The 24,582-nt window shown below is 35.7% G+C and overlaps 2 protein-coding genes across 2 annotated transcripts; both read left to right on the plus strand.

Annotated features, from left to right (window-relative positions):
* The first annotated feature begins 1,734 nt into the window (after positions 1–1,734).
* Positions 1,735–4,827, plus strand: LOC140774880 (uncharacterized). The gene is made up of 2 exons (XM_073118057.1): positions 1,735–2,873; positions 3,100–4,827. Exons 1-2 carry the CDS (start codon positions 2,314–2,316, stop codon positions 4,538–4,540), a joined length of 2,001 nt encoding a protein of 666 aa, XP_072974158.1. The 5' UTR covers positions 1,735–2,313; the 3' UTR covers positions 4,541–4,827.
* Positions 4,828–18,614: 13,787 nt separating this feature from the next.
* On the plus strand, positions 18,615–23,410 carry LOC140772628 (WAT1-related protein At5g47470-like). The gene is made up of 8 exons (XM_073114790.1): positions 18,615–18,986; positions 19,144–19,209; positions 20,638–20,751; positions 21,762–21,993; positions 22,070–22,231; positions 22,348–22,499; positions 22,985–23,134; positions 23,236–23,410. The coding sequence occupies exons 1-7, from the start codon at positions 18,787–18,789 to the stop codon at positions 23,103–23,105; spliced, it is 1,047 nt and encodes a 348-aa protein (XP_072970891.1). The 5' UTR covers positions 18,615–18,786; the 3' UTR covers positions 23,106–23,134; positions 23,236–23,410.
* Positions 23,411–24,582: the final 1,172 nt, after the last annotated feature.

A 24,582-nucleotide genomic window follows, 5' to 3' on the forward strand; every position in this document is an offset into this window, starting at 1 on the left:
TATCTTAGCTTAGAAACTCTTGATTTGCTAGTACTATTAAACTTCTAAATTAAGCATACCTCTCTTTTCTAAAGATAAAAAAAGAAAAGCTAGAAATAATCCAGCGAATTGTATAAAAGAATTCTCCTACCGAGAAAATAATCGTTTGTGCCGCGTGCGTTGGATTTAGCCTATGTTTAATCTACGTGTCGAAAACGACTTGCCCTTTTATCCCGCCTATGGGCTCATAATCTGTAAAAGAAAAAAAAAAAACCCCCATAAACTGATGTATATGATAAATAATTTATTTCTTATAAGATTACAAGGCATCTGATAAAATGCTAGCAGAGAGATAACCATGGATGTGCAAAAAGAAAAATTAAAAATAAATGTTGGAAAAAAAAAGAAAAAAAAAAAGAAGAGGAGGAGGAGAGGAGGAGATGCAGATGCACTCAGAAGGAGCTAAGAGCTATAGTCTGAGGAGATAACCCTAAAAAAAAACCCTAACCCTAACCCTGCCCCTCTCTCCCTCTCTCTCTATCTCTCTATCTCTCTCTCCTCTCTGCCAATTTAGCAGCCACCGGTCGTGCCCCCCAGGACCACCGGCACGTGTCCCCCCTGCCACCCTGCGCAAACTATCCAGGCCACGTGGGCCCCACTTTAAACTCACACCCAGGGAGAAAAAAAGAAAGGAATTTTTATTTAAAATAATAAAAAGAAAAAGAAAATGGAATTTAAAAGTAATTAAAAAAAAGGAAAAAAGAAAAAAGAAAAAAGGTTATCACGCAATTCCAAAGCCAACAGACTCGTCGCTGTCGTCGCCGACTCCTCCCCCTTAACAGCAAACCCATCACGACATGACTCACGTAGCTGCTGCGCTCCTTTCCCGCTACCCACCTCCCAACACCAGGCAGCAACTCCCAGTGCATATCTCAGGAGCCACGCGTTCGATTCTCCCCACGCGTTCCTTCCTCGGTTCGTATGTACCGTCTTTTCGTGCCTCCGTTGGTTGCAGTGCATCCGAATGTGGGCATTTGAAATCGTAATCGAGTGCCCAATCATCCTATCAGTCGTATCCTTCCATCCATCTGTCCATCGCACATCTTTCCTGTGACCACGAAACAACTTCGTCGTCTTTTTGCACATCACCCCCTGTATTATTTCTTTTTGCAAAGCTTCATATAAATTACCTCCTATATTTTGATCATTTTTCGATAAACACCCCATCTCGTGAGTTAAAACAATATCAAGCAAAAAATATTTTCTCAGAATACAGACACTAATTTCTAAATTGACTAAATTACGCATTCCTAAAATATAGGAGAAAAGAAAAAGAGTTACAAAATTCTTAAAAATAGAGTCTTAATAAAGAAAAATATAGGGTGTTATTTACAAAATTCTCCATCTTTATCTCTGCCGAGAAAGAGGAAAGTTCATGAATGTATGAAAAAAGTAGTAGTTTTTCTGCAATAAGATCAATAGACAGGTGGTAATCTGCAAAAAAGAAGCCCCTCCCCATCTTAATTACACAATTAATTTCAAGTGCTCGCCCTTCCTTAATTTGATAAACAAACATCCGCCATTCCCCGTTTCCACACACCGCCCGCATCCACAGATAATCTCACCGGGGGGGGGAGGAGCGACGCTTCAATTCGATGAACAGGACGTAAGATTATCAGCACGTGCACCGCACGTGCCAGACAAGCTTAATGCCGCCCCATGGGAGTAGATGCTCATCCCCCCCTCTCTCTCCCCCCCTCTCCTCCTCCCCCAGCTGACGTCATCACCCCCCACTGGACCATCCCTTTAACCCCTTCCATCTACCACCCACACCACCACCCTCTCTCTCTCTACCTCTCTGTATATCCATCTCTAGAGAGAGAAAGAGAGTATAGTAGAGATAGATAGATAGATATATACTACTCTAGCTCTTCTTATACAAGAGTCAGCCAAGTCCATGCAAGGAGAGAGAGAGAGAGATAAGATGAGATGAGATGAGATGAGATGGTAGAGAGTTGAAGCCCACACAGTAGCTAATATTAGTACAAGCACTGTCTACACCTTTCAAAACCCAAGTGAATAGGTAGCAAACACATGGGCATGCAGTAGTGTTGTGTTGTGTTGTGTTGTGTAGTGTTGTGCTGTGTTGTGTTGTGTTGTGTTGTGTCACACCTCCAAATCCACCAGATCTCAATTGGGTTCCTTTCCTCCCTTTCTATCTCTCTCCACCTCTATTTTCCAATGCAGATCTGAGACAAAACTTTCTCCTCCCCAAAAACCAAAAACCATCAAGAATCAATTCAAAGTCCGACGACCCGCAGAGAGGAAAGAAAGATGCAGTCAGGCTACGGCGGCGTTTCGGAGCTCCAGCAATTCATGGTGGACAATTGCGGACCCTCCTCTCTCTTCTCCATCTCTTCCACTCCGAATCCTCCTCCTCCTAATGACATGTCCTCCCACCCCAACAAGTACCACCACCCTCTCCCCCACCACCACCACCACCACCATCCGCCGCCGCCGCAGCAGCAACAGCAGCCGCCGCCTTTCCCTCCCCACCACTTCGCCCATTTCCACTCCATTCCCATAACGCAGCAGCTCTTCCAGCACGGCCACCACCACCAATTCCAGCTCTTCCACCACCAGCTCGGCCTCGACCACGAATCCGGCCCCGAGAATTCCAGCGGAGGCGGTAGTGGAGGCGGCGGCGGCGGCGGGGGTGGGCCTTCGTTCTTGGCCGCCGCCGCCAATTTTAAGCTCGGCGTGAATGACAACAGCGGCGGCGGAGGCGACGATGATAACGCCATCTTGCATGGCGACGACGAGGCGTCGGAGAGCCGCCTCCACCGGGGCGGCTGGCACCGCGAGGAGGAAGCCGCCATTAAGGAGCCTCCATGGTATATTTTTGAATCAAGATCTAATTTATTTTTATCTATATTTTTTTCCCTTCTAGCTATATAGCTACTAAGGCTGGCTACTGCTGTTCATCGCATGTAGTAGCGGAAATTAACAAGAATTTAGTAACATCTACGATTTCTTTAGGAGCTTCCGTTTTGCTTCTATATAGGGTAATTAATTAGTTAATTTTACCAAGATATGTATATATATAAAACATTATTGCAGGAGGCCTTTGGATATAGATTACATCAATAGGAACAACAAGAGGTGCAAAGATAAGGAGCCCGCAGCCATCGGCAAATACTGCAAGAAGACCAAAGACGCCGCCGCCGTCTCTGACCATGTTCATAATACTACGACCGCCGGAGGCAGCAGCAACTACAAGCTCTTCAGTGAGCTGGAGGCGATTTATAAGCCGGGCGGCAGTGCTAGTTGCGGCGGCGGCGGAGCCAATCAGACTGGCTCGGGCTCCGCACTCACCGGCGACGACAACCCTCTCATCCCCGCCGCCGCAGCAGCAGCGGTTGAATTGGGCCCAATTGGCGACCGACATATCGGGGTCGGATCGGAGACTTCGGCCGGGGAGGACGCCCCGGTGAACAAATCTTCCAAGGGTGGTGAGCGGAGGAAGCGGAAGAGGCGGCGGCAGCAGAAGCAGCTCGGCTCGATCGCTGCCTTCTTCGAGACCCTCGTCAAGCAGTTGATGGACCACCAAGAAAGCCTCCACCGGCAGTTCCTCGACGCGATGGAGCGGCGCGACGCCGAGCGGTCGAGCCGCGAGGAGTCGTGGCGGCGGCAGGAGGCCGCGAAGTCCACCCGCGAAGCCGCCGCGCGGGCGCACGACCGCGAGATCGCCTCCGCCCGCGAGGCCGCCATCGTCGCCTTCCTCGAGAAATTCACCGGCGAGAAAATCCACCTCCCTTCCAACCCCAGCCCATTCCCGACCGACTCATTACAAAACAAAGACACTCCTTCCGCCGCCGCCGCCGAGATGGGTCTCAACGACGGCATTAACAATAATAACACCGAAATAATCGCGAGCGTATCGGCTCATGAGCAGCAGCAGCAGCAGTTCAGCACGAGCAGGTGGCCGAAGGCGGAGGTGCAGGCTTTGATCCGAGTGCGGAGCGGGCTGGATTCGAGATTCCAAGAGCCCGGGCTGAAGGGCCCGCTGTGGGAGGAGGTGAGCTCGAGAATGGCGGCGGTGGGATTCCACCGGAGCGCCAAGAGATGCAAGGAGAAGTGGGAGAACATCAACAAGTACTTCAGGAAAACCAAAGACAGCGGCAAGAAACGACCGCAGCATTCCAAGACTTGCCCCTACTTCCACCAGCTCGATCAGCTCTACTCCAAACTCCCACCCTCATCCTCTTCCAACAGCGGCGGCGGCGAGCATCCCATCAAGGACAACTCCGAGCTACTCGACGCCATCGTCGTCGCCACCGCCGACAACCAGCACAACGGCGCCTCCGTGTTCGGCTTCGCATCCAACGACGACAACAATGACAATGACAACGACAACGACGAAGAGATTGAAGACGACGAGCAGGACAACATTGGCGGCGGAGGAGGAGATGGAGAGGAAGGAGAAGGAGAGAGCCACGACCACGACCATGAAGATCATAGAAACGAGTCCACCACGCTCTTCTTCCAACACCTCCAGTGATGCTGGTAGTAGCAGTAGTAGTAGTAGCAGTAGTAGTAGTAGCTGCTTCATGGTTAATTAATTAATTAATTAATTATTAGTTCAAGCATGCTTATTTGGATATTTGTATCCAGTAGTAGTAGTAGTAGTAGTAGTAGTAGTTGGTGTAGCTAAATAAAAGAACCATCGGAGCACACAGATCCATCAATCCATCATCCCATGGTTCATTACTTAATTATGTCTATTTGTTAAGCTGTACTTTATTTTTAATCATAGTCATAATAATTCCTCTTATTAAGATTTCTTCCCATCCTCTTCTTTAATATGCAGGTACTAAACATCAAAATGGTAGGCAGTTTAGTACTATATTATACTACATATAGATAAATTAAGTCTCCATCCTTCTCATTAATCCAGAATAACAGCTAAACATCGTCGTAATGATCTTATTTTTATATTAAATTAAAAACGTATTCAAACTGCATCTTATAATAGATAGAAGAGAGACCTTGTTTTAAGGAAGGCGAGGGTGGCGGTGGGATTGTGAGGGTTTGTGATCCAGTTTGTTAGTATGTGTGAAGGTATAATTGATAGTTGGACATGGAGCACTGGAGAACAAAAAGGGTGACGTCAGTGATTGAATGGAGCACGGCATTGCTCATGCACGAGGACAAAAAGTATATTTTTTTTTTCCTCTCATACTCTCTCATACACACACACACACACTCTCTCTCTCTCTCTCTCTCTCTCTCTCTCTCTCTCTGTCTTTCTCTCTCTAGGAGGAGGAGGAGGAGGAGGAGGAGAAGGAGAAGGGCCAAGATCTATTTGTTTAAATAACTTTTGTCTTTCTCTCTCTCTCCTCTGCTTCTTTCTCGCTCTCCTTTTTTGAGGCGTCCAGCGCAGCAGTGTACGGCATGGGAGGGTGGTGTATTAAATGGACTGGACCTTATAAATGTTCCCTCGTCGCCACCCTCGCCTTATTAATTTCCTTCCTTCTTTCTTTCTTTCTTTCCTGCAGCAAAGGGAAAGATAGATATTAAAAACGAGAGAGAAGAGAGGGGAGGAGAGGAGTAATGATTTAAAAGCATATCGATATGTACGTACCCGGGTTTTGGTCCAATAAAACAAACCGAATCCGCCTCCCCTTGGCTTTGTTTTATGTTTTGTTTCTCACGGGGATAAATGGAATGGAATGCATGCATGAGAGAGAGAGAGAGAGAGAGAGAGAGAGAGAGAGATCTCATGGGTGCATTGTTTTGTTTTTGTATTCCCTATTGTCTTTTATTATTCTCAAACGGTTTTCTTCGGTATATATGGACAGAGCATTTTTAAAAAAGAATTTCTCTATGTCGATAATTGAAGTATGTTTGGAATGTAATCAAATCTCACCAAACCATAGAATGAGAAAATACAATAGTATTAAATTCTCTGAGTCCAATGGGTATTAGTAGGTGAGGATTCACAACTTTGACTTGTAGTTTTAACTTAGGACACTAGTTTTCTTGTTTTTTTTTACATCTAATGTGGAATCATTGTTTTCATCTACAAATTACTAAAATACCATGTCCTTTTGTAATACCTAAATTGAGACAAGATATAAAAATGGCTACAGAGTCGGGAGGTGCATCAAGTGGAGCTAAGAATATGGGCATTAGTTTATTATTATTATTATTATTATTCAATATGGGTTGAATAAAAGGTTAATTCTCCTTAGATACAGAGACACTTAGATCTCACCAAGCTTTAGCCAATATAATAAGTTGTCTAGTCTAGGTTTTATACCGTATGTGTTGCTAAACGCTGCTAAGATCAGCTCTAAGTTGTTGCGCTGCTGATTATAAAGAGCTTGTGAGCTAAACTTATACATGAAGATGTTCTAGAATGAGTTAAGTTGCAAAAGAAAGATTTGCATTATTGTGAGGCTTGAGATCTTAGACGAGTGTAGGTCTTAGGTTCAAGAACATCCTCTTTAGGGGGGAAAGGTATAGAAGATTGCTTCAATGTTTGGAACAATTTAAGCTCTTAAACATCATTAATTCAATTAAGTACTCTATTTTGGTTAATAGGAAGCCTTTTGTTTGGATCAATCTCCACGCTTAGCATTCGATAGGGAGATCCTCTTTTGCTCTACATGTTCATCATTTGCTATCTGGCTTTGTCCTTCCTATTTGATGAGGAAGCTCTTAGCACTAGGGTTAAGTGGGTTTTACGTTTCGCGGATGACATTTTAATCTACTGTAATACTTTCTCTTTCGACGATCGACGATGTACGTTGATTGGTTCAAATGAAGACCATTAGAGTCTCTATAAACATGAATTCCAAGAAAATATGAGAAAGCTCCAATAGCAAACTCCACTTTTAATTTATCAACCAAGTTATTTATAGCTCCCAAGGAATTCCCAGTTACAATGATATCATCCACGTAGATTAAGATAAAAATATGAACCTATGAACTGTGAAACATAAAGAGAGATTTATTAAGTAAAGAGCCAGTAATGTTCATTTCTAATAAAACTTGGATAAAGACCAGACTCACTAGGTCCTTACACAAGGATCGTTCCCATTGTCAAGTACTTCCCAACAATAAGAGGAACTAAGAACAAAACAACAATTATTGTCTTGACAAAATTTGTATAGAGAGTAAATTTTCTAAAGCAAGAGGACAATGCAATATATTTTTCAAAGTTAAAGAAGAAGTAGGAGTAGAAAAAGAAGCTAATCCAATGTGAGAGATTGACAAATTATCACCATTACATATTCCCACGGTGTCAGGTCCATTATAAGGCTGTTGAATGGTGAGATTTTCAAGCTTTGCCATAATATGGTTATTTGCATCACTATCAGTGATCCAAGTTTGATTTTTAATCAAGTTATTTGAATGAGCAACCATTGCAGCTAGCTTACTTAGAGGTTGTTGACCTTGATAAGTATAGTCTGTATGATGAAAGCAATCGAGAGCTTGATGGTTTGTTTTCTTCACAAATCTGGCATGGAACTTGATGGTTTGTTTTACCTTGTGCTTAAATGGACCACCTATTCTCTAGCTTTTTGAAACTTGTTTGTGAAGCCTTAGAAGGTTAGAATATCTTAGCTAATTATTTGAAAACTTTGGTTTCCTATTGTTGTAAGAATTAGTCTCATGAGAAACCATAGCAAAAGAACTTCCTTCACATAGATTGGATGGATAGATTAGAATATATATTCAGAAAAGTGGATGAAGGTTAGAGGGTTAGTTCTGATACCAAATGTTATGAACCAGATCTGGATTGATCCGGACGTAAAAAAATTATAAAAGTTTAAACGGTGGTAGCTTCACAAGATATGGTTTTAATGGCTTTAATTTCACGTCAATGAATATCTCAATGAAAAGATATAATTAAAATAATTGAGCAAAGTTAGAACATGGCAAAATGGTAAATATCCGACGTTGCGTCGGTCGTTGGATAGTGGCGGATGGCCAAGGGTGGTGGTGGACGACCCTAGGGTGGCTGTTGGAGGAAGGTGGTGACTACGGTTTGGATGCTTAGAAGGATTCTACGTTATAATATAGTTCTACGAAGATAAAGACGATCTAATGACTACAATAAAAATGGCAATGTGATAATACGAAAATAGCTAAATTCAATTAATTCTCAATGTTTGGATGCTTAGATGCTTCAAACCCAGTCCCTTTATATATAGAAGTCGGATATAACGAGTCATATTCAAATTTAATTCTAAAGGCTTATATTACTCGAATTAGGACTTGCATAACTTAATTGAACGTGCCTTAGAAGCTTAGATGACTTAATTAAACTTATCTTAGTAGCTTAAATGACTTAACTAGACTTGTCTTAAAGGCATACACAAGAAATAAATATGAATTAATTAAAAAATAAATAGACTTGATTCATCGAGCCCAATGTTCTTATGAAAAGATTCAATTTGACCTAGTTTGTATCATTGATTCTTGACTAGTTTCTTGTAATTGGCAACAAAGACGAGTGATCCGAGATCTCAAAGGTGGAGCAAAATGAGTGGCCAAAGCGTTCCAGACCTGTCGTGAAATAGTCAAACCATATATGGTAGATATAATCTTCTCCGACAGTGTGGCAATTAACTAGCTAAGAATATACTGATCTTTCTTTTGCCATAACATGTAGTGGCCTTTTCTACAACTTTAAAACTTTCACTATGTGAAAGGTATTGCCTAGGACATAGTTCAAAGCTATCGAGAATACCAAGAAGTTCATGAGATCGAAGAATATGAAGAAATTGAGACCCAAACAAGATAATTATTACCAAAAAGAACACTCTGATACCAAGAAAGATAGGATTAGTTACAACTATCCCCTCCTTCTTTATAGCAAAATTAACCATAAGCCGGTGTTAGGGATAATATCTCAATTCGGTGATCGAGTATTATGTGATTTGTTGCTAACAAGTCTTGCTAAATCCTATGTATTTTCTCTCTTCTTTGTCTGCTACTGCTAAGGCCGGTGGGTTTATCTGCTCCTTTTCTTAAAAGTAGAAAATAAAAAATAAAAACGGAGACAAATCATATACTAATTGCTTGTCCAATAGAATAAATCGAATAAAGCATCCCTTTGGTCTCATGAGAACAAATGGAATGCATGTATGAGATCCATCTCCAGATGGGTGAATGCATTGTTTTGGGTAACCCATTCCATTTTAGGGTTTTTTTACTAGAAAATTGTAAAACATCATAATTAAAACTACATTATTTCAAATATACCTTCGGTTAATTAAATCTAACTAATCATACTTAAAATTTTAATTAAAAGAAACTACTTTACTCTTATATAACTTGTTTAAATAGTTCAAAAGCTATCCATTATTTTAATATCATAGTACAAGGAAAAATATCTTCTTTTATATAAGACAAAAATTATTGATTATTTTAGTACACTCCAAACTTCAATAGAAAAAGGCACTTTAACAAAAATATGTTAGAAATATTCCTTTTAAAACTAACTATAGTGAGAATTCTAAAATAGCCAGGAGATTTTAGTAGCAATTATGATATTTCTTTTAAAAAAGAATATCATAACAATTATAATATTTTGAAAATTTTAGTCACAATTATGTTAAAACTCTAATCCTTTTATTTTTATTTCTACCGCTTATGGTTATTATTTTTACCATTTTTGTTTATATATTTTGCCTACCTAATTGAAATAAGTTCTTATGTGTCGTCTAAAAATTGTTTTTCGAAGTATGGCTACACTTTGATCAAATCTCGCCAAACCGAGGGAATAAAACGGTAACCCTAATTACTTGTTGGATATGTAAAAGCTTATTCTAATATAGTGAGATTTATATTAATATAGTATCAAATAATAGTTTATCTCTATACTAGTTTATCAATACTTATTTCTCTCTCCTTTTCTCTTCCATCTATATTTTATATTTATCAATAAAATCTAACTACTCCTTGGTGAGTTTCTATTCTTCTTCTTTCCCCTCCTCCACTTAGAAGATGGAGACTGAGGTAAGTTAGATATTTTATAAGATATTTAGTATGTTATAATTGAATATTTATTTGCTGTTTTTGTTCACATTAACACAGGGTTTTCAATAAAAATTATATGAAAAAGGAAAAGTAGGATTACAAAATACTCGAAGACGAGGTGTGAATCATATAATATGTAAAATGTAGGGTGTGATTTGTAAAATTCTTAAAATTTTATAATAGAATGAGGAGAAACAAAGAGAATGGCGAGAAAAAAAAACATTTGATAATTATTTTTTCCTTTTCAAAAGTGGAGAGAAAGAAAGTTAGCAAAAGGCAAAAAACTAATTACGGAATAAAACTAATTCTAGAATAGATATTCGAATTTTTTAATACCAGAAGAAGAGAGATAATATTAGTATAAGCTACTTAATTGTTTAACTGAATACTAATATAAGGAGTAATAATATATTTGATATGACATAAAGTTAATATTAAAGTAACGAAGAATAGTGAACTTATATTGAGAATTGGTGATAATTGAAACCAAATAATAAAAATACCATTGATCGGATATAAGATAGTAGTAGTAATTAGATGTTGTCCGAATTTTGAGTTATTATTAAAATAAATTTAAAAAGTTGTATGGAATAAGAGGAGAGAGAACGATGAATTAGTATACTAGAAGAAGTAAAGTTGTTTTTTAATTACTACACCAGAATAAGTAGACTTATTCTAGAAAAAGAAAATCTATTCTTATTTCACAAATGAACTAAGGCATAAGTTTTTTTGTTCTCTTATTTCTCATTCCATCCAGACCTCTCTCTCTCTCTCTCTCTCTCCTCACACCTTCCTTCATAAGAAGCTTTTGATTCTTAGAAAAGACAAAGATATTTCTTCTGACATATTAATGAGATGGCAATGCATAGTCATAATCTACTAAATGTAAGCCACCTATAACATCTAAATTAAGACATTTATTTGTCTCTATTCAATCAAAGAATATATAGGCCTAATCCAAGGCATACACATGGCAATTTGAAGGCCAAGAAGCAGACTTCCATATGACTACCTAATGAAACTTTGTGAGGTGAATCAAAGAGACACGACTCTCACACTCTTTCCATCTCCTTCAACTCATATCATTCCAAAAGATATATGCATATTTATATCTAGTTATCAAGCTTGAATAAAGGAGATGTGATATATGTGGAATCACAAAGATCCTTAGTCTTAGCAATGAGACATATTTCTTTTCCACCACTTGTTCTTATCACAAGACTTTGCATGGATCGAATTATGAAGAAAGGTCAGTCTCCACAACCAGAGGAAGTTGGTGTTTGGAGAGAGGAAACAATCCTATCAACTTCATCCATGGTGGTTGTGGTGATGGCCCTTAAATTTGCTTTCAGAGTAAAACCTCCCCCTTCCCTATCCCTTTCAAGAAACCTCTTGAAACATGGACTAAGATTTAGAGTAGAGTTCACATTCATCTTTTATAATCATCAGGAGTTGGAATTGAGATGATGAGATTAGAGTTTTACTTTGCTTGGATCACTAGTTTCTCTAATCTCTATTAAGTTGATAGAGAAAGAACAATTCATGGGTATTTGCGAGAAGCTTCTTTTTCTCGAAGAATTTTTATTTAATAATGTGACGAGAAATATCAAATGTTTGATTATAGAATATTCTTTTTTTTTTCTTTTGAAGTTTAGAATTTAAAATTTTAGTCATATGTATAGAAATGACTCTTTCTTTATTGAAGTTTAAAATGATTAAAATAAAAAACTCAATTCAACTAAAAGTAACTTATATCTAGAGGGCCTAAGAGAACTCCTTAGAAGATTGAAGTAGGGGGGACCATCCTATCAATAAGATTGTTACAAACTAGATTGATATATTTACAAAAAAAGCTCTAAATTTTGATGAGTCGGTAGCCTGGCGAGTGATAGATCTAATACGATTGTTAGATCTAAAAAGATATGATTGAAATAGTAGAGAAATGTCAAAATTGGATAAAAATAAAAATACTGATATTGTGGCGATTGTCGGCTAGTGGTGGATGGCCGTGAGAGTAGGTGACTCATGGAGATAAACAATGGGTAGAGTTTGAAGGTAGAGTTAGAGTTTTTAGATTATATTTATTCCTTAAAAAATAATAACTATGATTAAGCGATAAAAGTAAAACAAGATAAAAAATTAATTTAAACTAAGGTTCATTCTATGATGATAAATAATCTACGACCACTGTTTATAGGAGTAGAGTCATAGCGGATTGGATCGGATCCATCGCCCTATTGGACTTATATAAATGGATTAACTGCTTTAATTTAAATTTGAAGATAATAAATAAAATTATTTAACTAGACTTGACTCATTTCAATCTAACTGACTCGACTCTTATGGTTGGATCATATCATAAATTATGATGACAAATAAATTTTTTAAGAATAGTCAATAAAAATTGAGAACATTACCAATAACAACCTACAATTTTTTGACTATATTTACAAGTACAACATCCTATTTGCTAAATTTAATTTATCCAGCACCTAATGGAATATAATTAAAAGTATAATATTTTAGTCATTTTTAAATTATATTTTTATATTTTTCTAAATTACTCTTATTTCACTCATCCAATATGATCTTTGAGATTAAATTGCAATAATTTTGGATATGCTGATCTTATGAGATTCTATTTGATTTCATAATTGTTTTACTTTGTCTCCTGCTTAATTTAGTTTTATAATTAAGTTAACTTGATAGTTGAATTAGTTATCTCAAATGGCAGTGCATTGCTTGGTATAATTTTTAACAAATAGATAATTATATTTGTATAATAATAATAATAATAATAACAATACTAATAATAAAAGAGGCTTTCATGTGTAATATAGTCAAAATGAAAGTGTTATTTGTAACTTTATTATAAAAAAAAAGTTAGTGGCCAAATAATATCAAGATTCTTCAAAATGAAATGCCATTATCATGATAATGATATCAGATTTTCTTTAATAGAATTGATTAATTAGTAGGTTAAATTGACATTTGGTAACAAAACAATCAACAAAGAAAATTAGTAGGTTAAATTGACTAAAAGCTAGTAGGTGCATGACAGCATGAGTTAATATTACAGATGAATTTGTTTTTCTTAATGAAAAATAAAATCTGCATTAATTAATCACTACAAATTCCAAAACTATTCCATTAATATCAGCAGCCAAAATAGTTGGCTTTACAGTAGATGAGATTATTTTGTAGAAAAAAAAAACCCTTAATTTGATAAACTTCTTTATATTTCTTTTTGGAGAATTATTCTCAAGATATTATTATTATTATTATTATTATTATTATTATTATTATTATTATTATTATTATTATTATTATTATTATTATTATTATTTGCTTATAAAATACTCAAAGAAAGCAATATATGCTAGGAAGGATGGATGGATGGATGTGCATGCATGGTGTTTGGTTTTTGCTGGTCCTTGCATGGGGATGGAAATCACATGCATGCATGCAGTGGGGAGGAAGGAAGGGAGGGATCTACTTGGGTCCACATGCATGGCATGGGTCATAATTTGCTTTCTTGGGGACATGCATGGCCACATCAATCCCCCTCATGACATCCTTTTGTCTTCATCTCTTTTCCCTGTGTATCCTGCCGTACCAGCCCTTATGCCCCAGCTCTGCACCACCACCACCACCACCTCCACCACCACCACCCACCACTCATAAAAACCACCTTCCTATTAATTACTACTATTACTGCCACCATTCCTCCCTGTTCGCAGATAGGAGAGGAGGGGAAGCGAAGCAGGAGAGTAACGATCCGCCCTTTAGGTTATAATCGGCGTGGCACCGGATGATGACGGTCTCAATTAAATATGCTAAAATTTTCGATATTTTCTTATGAACTTATTGAAAGAAAACATAAAGAAATCACTAAGGTTAACTTTATTAGGTCTTTTAAGGGCCGAGCTTGTGAAAGCCGAGATCTAGCTATTGTAGCCCTCTTGTTGCGAAATGTTTTAAATATTTCTAAAATTTGCCATGATATTTAAAAATATTGCTCCCGACTCGAGCCCGTCTAATAGACAAATAGGTTTGATTGGGTTAGGGCCGACCGGATTGGACATGGGCAAGCTTCGAGCCCATGGGCTTTTTAAAGCAGCTAGCCCTAATCAAGCTTTGCATGTTTGAATTTTGCTGTTTGATTTATTATAAGATAAGCTAAAAATGAGGTTTGAGTTTGAATTATTTATATGAGAATGAAGATTACATATGTAGAGCCATATTTAGCTCATTTTTAGGTCTAGTTAGTCAAATCAATACTAACTTGGTTGTGTCTTACAATTATTAAACATCCACAACAAGAACTCTTTCATTTAATATTATTTTTATTAAAAAAATATTTTTAATAATGGGTTCAAATATTTCTATATCTAAGTTTTATCTTTCTTGCAAATGAAAATAACAAATTTCATGCGGTCCAAGGTAAAGACGCTGAAACTTTCAGCATTTGTTTTCAGGCTTATCTCCGTACGAAAACACTCAAACTTTATAAATAATTTAAAAAAAACATACTAAAAATAAAAATATTAAATGTTTTTAACGTGTTTAATTAGTATCGGTTCTATCTTAGGAGAGGATAATCTAAATTTATAAATACTTTAAACTCAATATTAAAAATATTATTATTTTATTATATAATACTAAATCCAAAAAAAAAGGTCTAAATTTGACATATGATCAATCTCTTTTTTTTTTTTTTTTTACATATTTCTCTTCAATCTAACCTAAACCAAATGTTCTAAAAAATAATTCTACTAGTAAATAAAAGGTTTAAGTTTTCTCCAAGTGGGTCTAAAGAAAGTTTTAATATCTCAACAACTATATAGCTGGTGTGATATATTATAACATGTGCAATGAAAGCATAAGAATTATAGAATAAGAAATAAAAAGAAAGGATAAATAATAGTTAGATATGTAGTACTTCTGTGGTGTTTAAGGTTTTTAATCTAAAGAGTAATCAAATTAAATACATAATTCATTACCTTCTTGAAAGAATTTTATGCAACTTATTAAGGACCCTTTTACATACATTAATATGAACTTTTCCCTTCCTTTTGTGTTGTTATTCCCCACAACTCATGACATACATCTTATATGTGAACAAGCATCTTTGTTGACCTTTGGATTTATCAAGTAATATTTTAAGTAATTCCTTATGATTTACATCTTTATATTTCTACCATTGAGATTCTTATGGTTCATGATTCCATTTTACTATTTGGAAGTCACTCTCATATGAATCAATCTATATGATAAAATTAAGCCAGGAAACTGGGATTGAAAGATCTTTTAGGATCTTTATGATAGATAATTATCACTTCATGAAATAACAATCATTGTTTTATACTGTTAACCATGCTCTATTGCTAGTTTTAAAAATGTAAATTATCTGAAGTCCTCTTGTATAAATTATTTGAAATAAAAACTATCTATCTAGTGTTATTCGATATCATAGTCCGAAAAGTTCATCTAAATTTACTGTATTATCTACATGTTTTTTGGGTGGAGAGAAGTGAAAAATTAGCGGTGTTCTAAGAATACTCATACAAGATGAGCCCAATAGTCTAATGACGTGCATGTTAGGAATTATGATGTGAACCGAATCAGATTGGATCACATCAAGAGAAGATTAGACTCAATTGATTGAGTCTAATTATCTTATTTGCTTATTTAGTTTAGTTAACATGTTAGTATTTTATTTAATTATTTGTACAGTTTTGGAAAAATATTTACAAAATATTCTATATATGTCAGAATAATATCAAATTAGCTGGATAAGATCACCAACCTCCATATCTACAACTTTGGTATTGATGACTTCTCTAGATTCGAAATCTCTCTATCGCTAAACGAAGGATTAATCCGTGAAAGATAAAAAAGACTGATTTAGTTAGTTAGCTAGCTTTATCTTGTTGTTTGAATTTCAAATAAATCGGATAATCCGCATGTGGATCCGATCCGCTATAGATTTTTACTTCTATAAATAGGAGTAGACATGTATAGATAATTTTATAGAATTGAATTGAGAGAAATCTGAGTTTAGCCAATTATTATTCTCGTCCTTATTTTTTTACATTAATCGTTGGATTGTCTTTATCTTTATAGAAGTAGATTATAACCGTAGAAGGGACCGCCACAACATCAAAAACTACCGTTCTGCCCTTCCTGACTTATCTTCACTATTTTATTTTTATCTTTTCATCCTCCTCCGATTTAGGTGAAACCAGAGCCATTAGAACTCTAACTTACGAGGTTAACTCCATCTAAATTTTCATAATCATCCTACAGATAAATCGTTCCAGATCTGATCCGTAACAAATTAATAATCTATTAACATTTCTTTTAAAAATCAATCATAATCTCAATTATGAAAGAGTCATTAAAAATCAACTGTATAAGTATATAAACAAGAATTGATATGGGATTGAACAAGGAGTTACTCAATCTAGGAGTTGCTTGGAGTGGTGGCCAATTACTGCTTGCGTGTAGCTAGCTCATTGAGCAATCTGTGATAGCATAGCATAGCATATTAATTGAGCTTGGATTTAACCACAAGCAGTGCAAGCAACCTGGGAATATTCTAAACTCTTACGTTTGCTTGAACACAATGGCATTGACCTTAGAGAGAAAGGAACACAATGGCATTGACCTTAGCTAGAGAGAAAGATAGAGAGAGAGAGAGAGAGTGAGAGGAGGAATAGGATGGTCTGATAGAGTGATATCCATTCCCACAAGCAACAAAGTTTGTTCACTTATTTAAGGTATATTTTGGGCTTTGATTATGTACAGCTTAGTCTGTAAGAAGTTCTTGTATTCTCGACGAATAACATAATGCGCTTATGCCATGTGTTTAGGGATTAGGAAGTTCGTCGAACCTAACTAGGGCATTCAGTATCCCATTTGTGAAAATAATTAATCGGACCGGATCTAGGGTTTAGATATACTACACTTTTTTTGAGTTTTCGATCAAAATAGCTTTGTCTCGATATTTTATTTACCGAAATAGATTACCTCCAAGCTCAATACTAAAAGAGATTTATTTTACTGTAACATTTAGTATTTTACTTTTAGATAAAAATGCTAATAAGTTCATCTCATCTGTTACTCACTCTACTGTGAAGCCTAAACTTGATCTTAATGTCTCTTTCTTTTTTAAAATCTCTACATTAAATTATTTAAAGGCCTGCCTTCAAGTCAACATTATTCTCATCTGCAAAGTCCAAACTCCTCATTAATATTCCACCAACTTAGTTATAGATGCTATAGACATAACCCTTAGAATCCTTCTCTTTTACATGAATACCCTTGATATATTACTAACAGAGGATAGAAATATCTTTATCTTTTATTTGCATATATTTCTTTTAGTTAAGAGTATTTATGTCTTTTTTTTCCTATTGAATTAACTAGATTTCATCTAAATTTTTATATTTGATAATTATTACTTTACCCTAAAAAATCATTTTATTTAACTATTATTTCAATCGCTCTCACTTTCCTCTTTTTCTGCTCATTTAATTATTTGCCGGACTATTATTTTAACTCTATATTATATCAACTATAATTATTAGCCTAAATACTAGAATAATATATACCGGTATAAGCTCTATTAGGCTAATATAAAAAATTAGAATAACTATACTAGTATTGGCCTTATTTCACAAGTGAACGACGTATTCGTTGTGGATTATACTCGTCAGTCCTGATAGCAGAGCCAGTAGCCATTAGGGAGGTGCTTCTATTCCGAAGGGACAAAAACTGTTAAAGAATCATCATCGAATCAGACTCTCTCCTTCTAATCAACATTTTGAATGATGCAACTAAGTCTATGTGGTCAATAGAGGCTATAGTGTCTGACATTAAATTCCTAACTTGCAATTACCAAAATTCACATATTTAGAGAGGTCAATCATCTTGTTGACTGGCTTGCTAATTTTGGTAGAACCAATGGCTATAGTTGTACCTGGGATGGTGGTTTTCGGCCTCGACTCTAAGGGAGCTTTTTATTATCGTGGAAGTTAATTTATAAAATCCTTCTTTAAAAAAAAAGTGAAATTCTAAGGTATGAATTTTTAAGGAATACATACTTGCAAATATAAAATTTAGAATGGTATATGTATAAATAAGGAACTTCGGAGGGGTATACATGTAAAAAAAACTTACTCTGGACTTATCCGTTGAACTCCACGAAAACAGCCAAAATTCCTATTTAGTCCCCTTCCTTAAACTCCTCCTGAATTCATGTAGCATTCATTCCAACTGATGCTTTCTTTCTCCAGATCTTCTACATTCCCTCATGTGTGAGAATTAATATCGTAGCCAATTAAAAGCTGCCAAGTTTCTGATGTAACTAAATTCCTACATCCTTCGGCTGCCCGGCGATCACCTTTCCTCATCAGGCGGTGTCGTCACCGCAACCCTCTCCAAGCGTCCTCGTGACTTCAGCGCACACTCGCTTTATAGTCACCGGATGGTGGATTCACCGCCCCCTTTAGTTTATTCTTTGAGGCGAAGCAAAGGATCCTATATATATATATATATATATATATAGTAGTGGGGAATGGTATCTTTTACTACCTCTCGTCTCAATTTATTCCCTCATAAAGAAGTTTTAAGATAGAGTGGAATTATTGTATCCAATTTGCGTAGAGATCTAGTTTTTTGATATCTTTGTTACAATATTACCTATATACTTGCACTGCATGCTACTACTATAACAAGTCTCATATCAATATGTTGGGCCAATCTAGAGGTAGGTTCATGGAGGAACTCCTTATCATCTCTGGACTCTTTGCAGTGCAATGCATCTTTGGGGTCTATGTTCTTGCCTTGAATCAAATCCTCTCTCGGGGAGTTAACTCGTTGTTCATCATCGTATTCGGGAGCTTGGCCTCCGCTGTCATCCTCCTCCCTTTCGCCCTCGTTTTCGAGAAGTAATTCTTCTTCTTCTTCTTCTTCTTCTTCTTCTTCTTCTTCTTCTTCTTCTTCTTCTTCTTCTTCTTCTTCTTCTTCTTCTTCTTCTTCTTCTTTTGATATATCTTGTTATAATGTTTTGATATCATGATAGTAGTATATGTTTCATTCATGCAGGAAGAAATGGCCTGCAAGGTTGAGTCCCCTTATGATGGCTCAGCTTGTGTTGCTAGCTTTGGGAGGGTAAGACATCTCCTTAGTTAAATGGGCATTTATCTTTCTTTTTTCTTTTTTTTTCTTAAAAGTTAGAACTCATGGTTTGATATTTATGACAAATATATATATATATATAGGAATAATTCTTCGGATTTCGATATAATAGGCGTAAAACTATAAATGTTGTTTAGCTGTATTTATTTCTAGAACATAGAAAATCATAGTCATCAATAGCAATTTAGCACATAGACAAGGAAGAAGGGGTTTCTTTACTCAACAAGCATTATATGATATCTATGATTGCTTTCTATTGTGTACTTAGATGTCTTCCTTGTCTTGAAAGCATCAAATAGCTTAATGTGCACTATAAATGTGTCAGCACAAAGGAATAGTGTTGTAATCTTCATGAAGATTCATTGATAAATCCATAGAGGGGAAAAGAAAAAGAAAAAAGGAATTAGATCCAAAGAGGTTCTACATCAGGTTTTCTATCTGAATCCAAATCTGAAGTTTAGTTCAAGAAAAAGCTTGAATTGGACTTGGCATGATATAGCTCTAGATATGAGAATAATCAAACCAACCATGGAATGACAGAGGAAGTGGAGTCATAGGTTTTAAAAATATAGCCAGGATTGGGAAGTTGGTGCTAGTCTCTTTCACAATAGGCAGATAAAGTACTTGAATTATTTATATCCTACATCATCTCATTTTTGTCAGTCTAACTATATATACAGTTCTTGAATAGTAGAAAAAAGGTATTTCACACCTACTGGTAGCAAAGTTGACAAAGATGGGCAGTGAGAGAAAGAGGTCCTCTTGGGTGTGCAAGCAAATCTTCTTCAGTGGCATCACACAAAGATTTGTTCATGTTTAGTGGGATTATGCTTTGTTGCTTTAGAGGTAGATGATGATGCCCATTGGAAGCAAGATTAGAAAAAAAAAATATGGAACAAAAGAGTAAGGAGGAAAAAAGGACTAGCTTTTAAGGAGACACTTGGTTTATATTGACAATAAAATATAACTAACTAATTGGATCTTTATAGAGGCATATGTATTAAGAAGTGTATGTATTTATAGATGCTGTGTTTAGAGAAGTATTGCTTGGCTGGTTGTATTTTATAAAACCTTTTCTGTTAGATAATGCTTACATAGTTTAGAGAGAATAAAAGAGTTCTGGATAATTTAGTTATGTTTCTAAGATGCACTCCTTTTGAGTGCAAGTCAAAATAAACCATAAAACAAGCATAAATTTGCTTCTAGGAGAGTTAGAAAGCAGATCTCTGAATTCTATAACAGAGTTGCAGATTTTCTTTAGTAGTAGTTATGTTAGACTATGTAATCAGGATATTTTTTCTTCTTTTCTCCAGCAGAGTCCAATATTGACAAGCTTAAAATACTTTTGTGTATCAATGAATCATCCTTTGATTCATACTAAATGTCTCTATTGATGCACAGGGCTATGTTTCAAGTTCTTATGTTTCTTGGAATTGAAAGGACTTCTCCTGCTGTTGCCTCTGCTATGCCAAATCTTGCTCCTGGCCTTATCTTTATCGTCGCAGCTTGCGTCAGGTACTTATTGCAGAGTTCATTGTGGTGATCAAGACATAGTCTTGCTCTTCTTCTATCACTAGGAGTTGATTCTATAATCTATACCCATATAATTTTTTTAAAACAAAAACAAAATAGAAGGCCTTGGATGCTAAGTTTTACCAAGGGAGAAGTGTCAATGCTCACATATTGATACTACTTCTATAGAGATTAATTGAACCTGATCATGTTCAACTTTAATGAGAGCATCTATCCTTTCAGAGAAGGGGTTGGTGGTCATTTAAGATTTAAGGATAAATAGTCTTTTATCATCTTCTTTAACTATGGATGGTTGTTGAAAAAGATTGGCATCCATGCTCTTTTAGTTCCTCAGTCAAAAGAAGACAAGACTTTCAATTCCATTTATTTGGTCATCTTGGACATTCTAGGCTCAAGATCAAGTTCTGACAGCAATCAACTTCTTTGTGTAAAAGACTTGAAAATGACTGGAAAACTGAAATTAACCTGAAACTATAATGACTTATATTATACAAAAGTAAACAATACATACGCAGAAATGACCATTTTTTCTAGAGACTAACTGAATACAGCTACCGAAAGTATTGAGTTTGAGAGTAAAAAGTCAACAATATGGAATCAGAGCCTCAATAGTATATGAAATCTAAGCAAATAAATTCAACCAAAATTCTACCTGACTCACCTTGAACGATCAATTCTTCGAGTTTTACTCAACAAGATGACCAACTATTTTGCCAATTTTTTGGTAATTTTGATGACTGACTTAACCGCTGACTATAGAGTTCAATTCAGCAATCAGTAAAGAAAAGGTTTGGCTGAAAGATTTATGAAGGTCTCAGCTTAGCTATTATATATGAGCCTCATCCATTACAGAAATGCTTTTAAAGGAACCATCATAAGAAAATTGATTTAGGTACTAAAATTATGACTAATATTTGTATGTGTGTCTCTAAGTCTTTCTCACTCATAGTGCACAGATGGAGTAACTGTTATTTATTTGTTCACCCTTGCAGGCTAGAGAAATTTGAGAGGAAATGCAAGTACACTAGAGCCAAGATTCTGGGAACTTTTGTTTGCTTGAGTGGGGCCATAGCCATGAGCTTCTTACAAAGTCCTCCCACATCTCCTAGGATGAACTCCTTTTTGAATGGCAACTTGAATAAGAGCAGCTACAGTGAATGGATCCTGGGCTGCTTCTATCTTCTAGCTGGGGTAGTTGTTCTCTCCTGCAGCACAGTATTGCAGGTAACAGCAAAACTGAACATTAATCAGCTAAACTTTGAATATAATCAGCTTATTATGATTTGTTTCGATATCATAGGCCGCAACATTGGTCCACTTTCCAGCACCATTATCTTTGTGTGTCATAACCTCTATGATGGCTGCGCTTTTTACTGCAATTCTGCAAATTATAGTGAATGGCAAGTTAGATGCTGGATCACATGATATCAGCAATAGACAAATCGTGGAAATTGTGATCATTGTAAGACCGCAACTATTTACGCCTGTTCTTTTGGTGATCTATTTGAATTGTTATGCAGTAAAAGTTTGTTTCAAATAATCTCTATTGATCTTTTCTTTTGCTGTTATAATTTGCAGGGAGGAGCAGCGGTAGGGGGATGTGTTGCATTTCAAGCATGGTGTGTTGGTAAGAAGGGACCGGTACTCGTCTCCATCTTCAACCCAATTCAGACCGTCTTCTCAGTCATCATTTCAGCTGTTCTTCTCAAACAAATGATTGGTCTAGGAAGGTATGCATGATTTTGTAAACTCATACATTGTTTTACTTAGTCCACATTCTCCAATTAAGGTTAGAAATTCCTTTTAAACTAAGAAACTTATATGCTGAATTAATATTGAATACCAATGCCTCTAACATTAAATCACAACTTTTTGCAGTGGCATTTCTGTGCTATTTAAATAGTACTTAGGTAGCAGAGAAAGTTTGTAACTTCACTATTGAAAATTATTGATTATCTAAGGTTAGATCAAGTTCAGACTTCATGAGTTGCTTTCAGAACTTCTGACTCATGCTATATGACAATCTCAAGCCTCAGATGAGACTTCTGCTTTAGTTGAGAATTATGTACTCAAACATTTTTATGTTAATATGTGCAGAAGTTTATAAAATATAATAGCAATTTTATGAGTATATCCCTAGGAACATCTAGTTGTGCATTATAAGATCACATTACAGTCCTATAGTCCTAAACTCAAATGTTTTGCTATCATGCAGTTCAGCAGGAATTCTCCTCATGTTTTCCGGTCTTTATATCGTTCTATGGGCGAAGAACAAAGAAGGATTTGATCTGCTTGAAGCCGACAACACTGACATCGAGAAGCCCCTCTTGCATTAATCATTGACCTAATTTACTAATGCTATACGGTATAACTTCTTCTAAATCATAAACTTGTTGTCGAAAAGAAATTTTTCTCTAAATGCTTTAGTATTTGACGAGATTTCGATGCCTGATTTCATTGTTACAGTGAGTATAGTTCTCTGTTTTATGCCCCTGAGCATTGAAAGATGGAGGAGAGCAAGCAAACCGAAGATCTCGCGAAAACTATATCTCCTTCAATCTTTTGAAGACAGACTTATTTTTTGAGAAAGAGTTTAAGAATGTTGTTTATATCTATATATATATCATAAATATTCTGAAAAGCATGTAGATTTCACTGATAGGAGTTCTTTGCTCCACAAGTTACACCACTTATCTCAATGAGCATGTAAAGAGTTCTATGAAAGAAGCTTTAAAACAAGGTGAACACATGAAGTGCTAATTGACTGTGGCTTCTTCAAGTTTCAGCATCATAACAACTTTTTAAAAAATACCCTGATGATACTTTCATTTTCTCCAAGAAAATCTATCAAAAAACATCCTACAATTTAACTCGATTATTATCATTCGACTTCTATATTTGCTCGTGTTCGGCTCGAAGTTAAATTTATCGAACTCATACATGAGCCAAGCTGAAAAAAAGGCTTAGTTTAGCTTGTTCAGGACACAATTCAATTAGAGTTCAACTAGCTTTATTCACTTAGCAAGTAATCAAATGAGTTAGATGCTATAGAAGTCAAAGTCATAACATTATCATATCACACAGAAATATAAAATAAGAGCAAATTTGAGAACCAATAGCAATCTAAGAGTTAGATTACTTATGAATTAGTTATCAAATTTTAACCATTAAATTATATATATATATATATTCAACTTGTTTATATTCTAAGCTCAAATTTTAACTCATATTCGAGTTATTTATAAGACGAGCAAATTGAATTTTAACAAAATTTCAAACCGAACATGAATTGTTCATGAGCAATGAGCTAGATTGACAGCCCTATGCGGCGAATATCTATAACAATGAAGAAAAAAATACATAAACCCAGGGGACCTAAATTGACTTTTGGTTTCAGAAAAATATCTTATCAATTCGAATAGAATATTAAGTTCAATCTTATCTATCCATTACCTTCAATTGATTAAAGGTTTATCATGACTGCAGGTGATTTAAAATTTAAAGAGAGTAGCAAAGTATTTGCTTATAAATAAATATCCAAATAGAGCTGCCATAAATATTTGGTATTTTATTACCTATATATATATATATATATCTTAGTATAGGTAATAAAAAGATTCAAAGAATGTGTATAAGAGTTTTTAAATATCAAATATATATGATGGTAAATTGTAAAATATCCTATTGGAATTCATCTACGTCTTTATCCGAAATGATTCGATTATTAACAGAAGGGATCTAATATGAAATATACAATAAATCATGGGTCTGGATGTAAATAACCTTTAATGGAACCAATGATAGATCACAGAA

This window comes from Typha angustifolia, chromosome 2 (genome assembly GCF_048772165.1).
Source record: "Typha angustifolia cultivar Huaian chromosome 2, ASM4877216v1, whole genome shotgun sequence".
NCBI classification, from domain to species: domain Eukaryota; kingdom Viridiplantae; phylum Streptophyta; class Magnoliopsida; order Poales; family Typhaceae; genus Typha; species Typha angustifolia.

Bases quoted from the DNA above. Each gene is read 5' to 3' on its own strand.
- LOC140774880 (XM_073118057.1), top strand. From the start codon at position 2,314: ATGCAGTCAGGCTACGGCGGCGTTTCGGAGCTCCAGCAATTCATGGTG. The intron at 2,874-3,099 runs GTATATTTTTGA...ACATTATTGCAG, and splicing joins GCCATTAAGGAGCCTCCATG to GAGGCCTTTGGATATAGATT.
- LOC140772628 (XM_073114790.1), top strand. From the start codon at position 18,787: ATGTTGGGCCAATCTAGAGGTAGGTTCATGGAGGAACTCCTTATCATC. The intron at 18,987-19,143 runs GTAATTCTTCTT...TCATTCATGCAG, and splicing joins TTCGCCCTCGTTTTCGAGAA to GAAGAAATGGCCTGCAAGGT. The intron at 22,500-22,984 runs GTATGCATGATT...GCTATCATGCAG, and splicing joins CAAATGATTGGTCTAGGAAG to TTCAGCAGGAATTCTCCTCA.